Source organism: Penaeus vannamei, chromosome 13 (assembly GCF_042767895.1).
Source record: "Penaeus vannamei isolate JL-2024 chromosome 13, ASM4276789v1, whole genome shotgun sequence".
NCBI lineage: Eukaryota > Metazoa > Arthropoda > Malacostraca > Decapoda > Penaeidae > Penaeus > Penaeus vannamei.
Window position 1 is genome coordinate 3,542,283 of NC_091561.1, and position 7,500 is coordinate 3,549,782.

The 7,500-nt window shown below is 36.4% G+C and overlaps 2 protein-coding genes across 5 annotated transcripts in view; one reads left to right on the forward strand and one right to left on the reverse strand.

Moving 5' to 3' along the window:
* Nucleotides 1-1,908, forward strand: part of LOC113802455 (lysosomal cobalamin transporter ABCD4) — a 28,594-nt gene extending 26,686 nt beyond the window's left edge. For all 4 annotated transcript variants that reach the window (XM_070128642.1, XM_070128641.1, XM_070128640.1 and 1 more), the window contains exon 14: nt 1-1,908. This exon is cut by the window's left edge and continues 3,351 nt beyond it. The gene's annotated coding sequence lies outside the window, so the exon portion shown is untranslated.
* ZnT86D (zinc transporter 86D) lies at nt 773-5,038 on the reverse strand. The gene has a single exon (XM_027353046.2). The coding sequence runs from the start codon at nt 5,036-5,038 to the stop codon at nt 3,944-3,946; it is 1,095 nt and encodes a 364-aa protein (XP_027208847.1). The 3' UTR covers nt 773-3,943.
* Nucleotides 5,039-7,500: the final 2,462 nt, after the last annotated feature.

Consider the following 7,500-nt stretch of genomic DNA (forward strand, 5'->3'; position numbering starts at 1 on the left):
AAAAGGAAAAGTGGAGAAAAAAAAAACATGCAAAATTAGTCAAGGCAAGGGATGAGGTCCAAGGCAGGGGTGATCCATTACATTGGGCCTGTCTTAAACTCCCCTACGACGACAACGAGCAAGGGATTGTCGGGGTACATTGCTTATTTGCACATTGTGTATACAGCCCTATTAACAAAAGCTGGTTGGATTTCCCACAATTTTTGCATTTTGAATGACATAAGAGTGTCAAGTAATGCATCTGGTACTTTTGGCAATTACCCACAAACATTCAGCCACACCCGCGACATCACCCCTATATGCTATCCTCCCCTGTAGGCCCTTCTCTGCATGAGCCACCCCCCCCCCCTCCAGTTTGATTGTGGATATAACTTGGTGAGTGTGGAATAGCATTGCTGGTACTGTACGATACATTTCATCCAGCCAAACATAGATCTTGTTTTCCCTCTTCACCTACATCATACTATAATGTATCAGTTACCTGGATTTCTTTTTTCTTTTTCCCATCTATAGAAATAAATCTATGTATTCTGTTGTTTAATATGAGTAACTGTATTGGTTTTTCAAGCTTGCACTGTATTTAAACTACTAAGTATGCCTTGGTGAAACTAAAAATCATGTCATTTTTGCTGCTGGGGGGGACAGGCAAACTGGAGGACTTGCAGTTCTTTGGGGTTGATAACTTAAAAGAGAAATGTTTCAATAATAGCAATCAATTCAAAGTTCATCATTTGCTCTAATTTATGAATATATGGATATGGAAACATAGAGCAAAATATTGTATCTTTAATATACTTTCTGGTCCATCACCTATACAAAAGGAATGTAACAAAATACACAATAAAAATCAACAGCAGATTCTCTAAAAATATCTAAATACAAACAGAAAACTTGAAATCAATAGTCACATCCTCACAAATAAAATCCACTTTTACTTTTTACACAAAAGCAGATAACCTCACTGAACCAAACTTGATTGCGGAAGACATCTGGTGGAGCGTAACTTTTAAACAGTTCTTCCTTTCAATGTGTACACCTCACTACAGGATAGAAGGCTTTATAATATTTCTTGATGGTTTCCTGTCACCTTCTGTAGCACAGGAGGATGAATACGAAAGTTCAGTTTGTGTCTGTCTATATTCTTTGATATCTATATATATAGTATATACATAAAATACATTTATCATTCATAGTACCCCAATAATCAAAGTCTGGATGCCAATTACTTTGGAAGGAATTTATCACAGTTTCAATTGCAGACAATAAAAATCCTATTCCCTCCCAAATCCCATGCTACATTTCTCATGCCTGCAATTCTGTCATTTACTAAAATGGAATACAAAAATAGAAAAGTTTTCCCCTGTATTTGCCATAAAATAAATGTAGGCTAACCATGCAAAGTAAAGACCATATTAACAATTTTACATTCCTTTTTAGCATAGCAAGTTCACATAACTGTAAACAAGGCACTGCTACCCTTGCCCAAACGGTGATGAGTACGAGCACTGGATTCTGGCATTTCCACAAAATAAAATTTCCAGACTTTTATCAATGGCTGTTAACTCTGCTCCTAAATTTACCTCAAGACATACACACACCTCTTTATATAGTAAACAAAGTTCATAAAGTAGAAAAAAAAAATAAATAAGATTTTAAAGTGTTTTAACAATTATCAAATTACAATACATGCAACATTTATAAATGCAAAGAATATTAAATAAAGGCGGGGGGGAGGTTCTCTCACACTTTTCGCAACTCGCTCTTGCTCATGTTATGCATTCTTTAGCATTCCGTCACTCAAACCTATTCATTTTAACCTACAGAGATCGCATGTCTACAGTGTCACTATATCACATTGCATTGCCCTGAAATACCAGTGGAAAGAACGGGGAAAGGGGGCGGGGGGGGGAGAAGACGAAGAAAAAGTCAATGGGCAGCTGGGGTTTTGGCAGGCTTATTATATCTTTAAAAAAAGCTATCAACTTTATTACACATTCACAGTCACATAGACAGCCATCCCTTCCATTCAAAATTTTGGACAGAACAGGCAATGAGCAAAATCAAAAACCACAAAGACAACTCTTTAACATTCACAACAAACAATAAATAGACACATGAAGGAACTAAACCTTAACCATGTATCATAATAAATCATAGAGAGACAATATTCAAGAACGGCAAGTACATATAAACTTCTCTACCTTTGATAAAGCTTTTATTTTATCAGGATGTTCTTGTACAAAAATAATCTTCTTGCACCAGGATCTTATGTACAATAGTTAATGTTACAGCTTTCTTTGCACTGGTAGTCAACCTTAGTATAAATATACACAACTTGAGAACCATCATAAATGTCTCGTTTCCTGAAATAAATTCCCTTTGTCCATTTCTTCTCAAACTTTTTACAATATTGGACTTGTCCGTTGGCATTACTATTAAAAGAATTTGGTCTTCAGCTGTTAATTAAATAATCTTTGAAGCACCTTAATGCAAAATCTTGAGAAATCACATCCTTGCATTTCCATAAGTTGCTTCTTTTTTTCCTCAAATACACTGGAACCACACTGTTCATTCTTTAGCAAATTCACCTGAGGCATGAAATATATATAATAACCATACTAACTCACTGTCTTTTAAACATCATCTATTGAAAACAGCATCAACTATTATTATTGAAATAAGTTGCCTCTACATCCGCAAAGTGGTTACCTTCATTTAACAAGCTATTTCATATGTGATCATCTTTAAAATAAAAACTTGCCACTGAATATTGGAATACAGCTGTGATCTACAGTGATATATATTTTTGCAACCTGTCTTATTTGCAAGATAAGTACACACGGACTATCACAAAAGCACTTCTTTCTGTGTTGCTTGGCACTTTGTTTTGACATTTATTTCCTATTATGCTACTGCCATATCACTAACCCCATCACCATGTTATTATATGCATCTTTATTTCTTGGTCTTCCCATTATACACAACCACAAAATTTTCTTCAATAACTTCATAAATCCCCACTCCAACATGTATGCACCAAGACGGGACACCAACATTTTTTGTGCTCATTTATCCAAACTGAATGATAAATTTGTAGACACCTTGTTTAAATTCTTATAAAACATATCTTGTTATTTCCAAAAGAAAAGAAAAAAATGAGAGATGAGCACAGAAAAAAAACAAGAACAATGGAACTTACACACCTAAAACTCAATATACTTCACACAAATAAATATAAAATATTTTCAAGCAGTTTCATCATACAAGTGCTCCCTGATTTTTCAAACAATGCAAATTGACACAAAACTGTACTCTTTTAAACTCAATTTTCTCCCGAAAAGAAAACTACACCACTATGATCCAGCCTCTTTTATCAGAATGCGAGCGGCCACTCCAGCTTTAGAAGATTCCTTTTGCAATGAGATTCTAATGTATTTTGGGGAAAAAAATTGTGGATGTGGTAAAAAATGTTTAGAAGCCTTACAGTAAAGGTACAGATGATATTCAATGCCAAGGTACAGAAATAAGAAAAATACTGCCTAAATACATTGCATTACAATCAAAAGGAGTACCCAAGTCTGAAAATGATAAAATTATTGTCCAGAGTGCCAGTCTTGACTAAAGATTTAATGCCCAATTGTATGGCTTTATGAATTCTAAACTTGGGTTCTTCAATTATTTCTTGAGATTATTTCCCTAAGAATCAATTTCACAATGACCAAAGAAATCAATAAGGGAGCAACTTACAAATGTACTGAAATTTCAAACAAATGAGTGACCATGATATTTGATTATTATGTACTGTACAAGGTAAATGTTATCATGAGAATAGCTTTGCGACCACAAACATTCCCAGTCTTCTTAAGTAAATGTTTTAACGGCCTTACTCCAAAAGACTGTACCACAAACAATTAATTATATATCAATTAACAATCTAAAAGTGCTACATAGTGGTGTAGTCTAACTGAATATATAATTGTGTTACACCTACTGCATTAAAGATTGCTCTTGACTGCTGGAGTACATATCTTGGATCGGCAGCAGCAGACACTTCGAGTTTTATATTTCCAACGTACTGTCCAGTGCATAAGGTCCAGAAGTGTGGCTCTTGCACACTGAACACACCAGGCAGAGCACTGATCTTATAGAAGCAGCCTGATAGCATCCCGTCTAACTCACGTGGTGATCTCTGCATTAGAATCTCTATTGAGTTCCGTAAAAGTCCTAGCACACTCATAAAGATTAGAACGGCAATGAACATGGAACATATGGGATCAGCAATCATCCAGCCAAACATATGCATAAGAATGGTGGAAACAATAACCCCAACAGAACCTAGCGTGTCTGCCAAGATGTGAAGGTAGACACCCTGCATGATCTGTGAGCCGCCTCCCCCACCACCATGAGAGTGTCCATGGGATGCATGACCATTATGTGCATGCCCATGTCCATGCCCATGTCCATGATCATGGCTGTGCCCATGTCCACCCCCTCCATGACTGTGCCCATGGCCACCACCACCATGACTGTGCCCATGGCCACCATGCTGGAATGCAAAAATTCCAACAAGGTTTACAAGAAGACCAAGGACAGACACCACAAAGAGGCGCTCGTGCTTAACCTCAGGTGGTTCTATGAGCCGCTCGACTGACTCAGCCAGGATGAAGAAGGACACAAACAGGAGTAAGAGCCCATTCATAAACCCACCAAGAATCTCTGCTCTTACATATCCATATGTGAACTTGTCTGTAGCTCTCCATTTGGTGATCACCTTTGCTGCCAGGCCGACTAAGAGTCCTGAACAGTCAAAGAACATGTGGAAGGCATCTGAAATGAGCCCTAGACTGTTGGTCCAGATACCATAGCCAAGCTCCACAAAGGCAAAGGTTAAGTTCAGCAAGAGAAAAAAGAAGAGATTACGAGCATCTGAGTCCGACAGGATTAGTCTGAACAAGTTGCCAATGAGATCCTTCACTTTCGTCCTGCTTACTGGCGCATGGAGCTTGGTCTCCTCCACATCAATTGTTATGGGCAACATCGTGGCTGGTGTTCCTTTTATGACTAATATTCAATTATATAATTTATTTTCCTGCGTCCACTTGGCTCGAAAGTCACGGTAGGTTATGGATTCATTTTGTATTTTTCACACAAAAAAAGGAAATAAAATTAGAATTGTATCTTCCGCAGGAATATTTTACTTGGATGGCTGCAGTCCAACAAAACCAGTGATATTCAATCCGCATATAGAAGTAGGTCAAGGGATTGCTGTTTGTGACCAAGATGCAGAGCACCTGTGGAAATGCCCACAAAAGTCTCTTCTACTGCATCTTCTGTCAGCAAAGCAATGCAGAACTCATGCTTGTCATGGTTGACACTAAACTTTCACCACCAGAATCTGGAAATAAAAACTGGTATTATTAAAGAATGTTCAGGCAATTGTACTAGATATTATTTTCACAGCTTAATAAATAGTAACATGAGAGAAACAATGGACAAATCTTTGAATACTCCACAGACAGTTCACCTTTTTCTTTTCTTTTTTTCATTAAGATGTGAAAAAGAAGAAAGTTATAAACTATGTTAGGTAATATTTTCCAGTACGGACCCTCTGACCACCAACACTTCCTAAGAAATATTGTCTTCACCTCGGTACGCACAACAAGATTGAGCTGAATCTTGGGAGCACCAAGTGGACATAGGCTGCGAGCAGCACTTTACAAGATCCTTTTCCTTTATTTGTTGTGTTACTTTTATTTTCGGCTTCAAAATATACCGGCATTAGTGGGTTAACACATGGATTCTTTAATGTCCTCAGTATATTCAGAGAGAGGACATACTTCAAGCTGAAAAAAACAAAATTCATACTAAAGCAAAGTCATTCTCATCCTACCCAGACTGTGAAAGAAACCCCAAGGGATTTTAACTTTTGTAACACACAGGAAACATTCTAAAACATGAAGATATTGGGAAAAACAGACCCAAAGGCATTTGAGACAGACCAGACTCCTAATCAGACTCCTAATCAGTTTTACCATCTGAACCAAAAAGTCACAGCTCTGGCCTTGCTCTTGTAGCTGTGGCTCCATTCTTATTTTATATCTGTAGCCAGGTTACTTTGTATGTGTTCATAAGTACCTTATGTATTTCTCAACATCATTTCTAGTTCAAATAATCTGAAAACCTATATAGAGAGGCAAAGAGGTATCAATAGAAAAGGAAAGAATGGTTTTCAAATTCTTCAATGCTCATTCATTTAGTTTCCAACCAGAATATATCAATGACTAATATGTGAACTATAAATAAAGGAAGTAACTTATTAGACATTAATTTTAAAAATTCAGCAAACTGATAAAATTGGCAGTTTATGTTCTATTTATATAACATAATATTTGGCTAAATAAAACAAAAATGACATGCATGTGGACAGAGTATCCATATCTAGTTACCACTTTCTTCGTTATCAATCAAACTTCTATAAAATAGCAATGCCTACTGTGCTTTACAGCACTTCCCTTTTACAAAAGTCATTAGCACCAAAGAGGAATTTCACTATCAAGAAATAGATAAAAGCAAAAACAGCACTGAAAGACCATATATTAGTGGCCCTCCTTACTGTGCCAGGTGTCCCAAAGTTCTAAGTCAGGTGTCCTTGGGATTTTTTGACAGTGATTAAATACAAATAATTCAAAAATTCTACTCTAATCATTCCCAAAGAAATTAAAGGCATATATATCATTTTAGGTTCCAACTTTTATCTGGTATGATTTATGTTTTCTGGACATTTGCTTCTACATTTTAAAACATTCTAACAGGTTTCATAGAAATGCTATACATTCTGACACTGCCAAAAATTGTAAAATGTTGAAAACATCCCACTTTTGGGTAATTTCAAGAAAAGAAAGGTGTCAGTCCCTGCACTGCAGAATATGATTAATCTTTAAGGTATGGACACACTAATTGAAGATCGTATTCTTGTAGAGGACTAAAAGTTGCAGCTGAGGTACAAGAAATAATCTGCAGATATAAACAGTAACACCACAAATACGAGTAAAAGATCACAGAAAGCACCGTTCACAGCTTTAAATCCATTTGCTGCTCCCAAGTTTCAGGTATATCCCTGAAGGGCACACCCAGCCACCGCAACTTCAATTGCTGAATAAATATAATGACTTTAGAGTTAGCAAGTGCATTCATACTGTAAAGAATCACATAGAATATAAAGAGGTATATTCTCTTAAAAAGTCAAGCATTTTTAAATCAAGTAAATAAACTTTTTATTAATACTTTGGGTTTTACAGGATGTGTAATATTTTACCCTGTTTATACAACGAGATATCTGGAATGCTTGCTAAAGGAGACAAGACATTCAGTAAATTTAACAGGTTACTATATTTGTCACTAGCCTAAGTGCTAATCCTTCTAGCACTCCAACAACACCAAATAAACTTCCAATACACATACTCTAGTATAGCTATGGTTCAATTAGTCTTGGGGAACTCT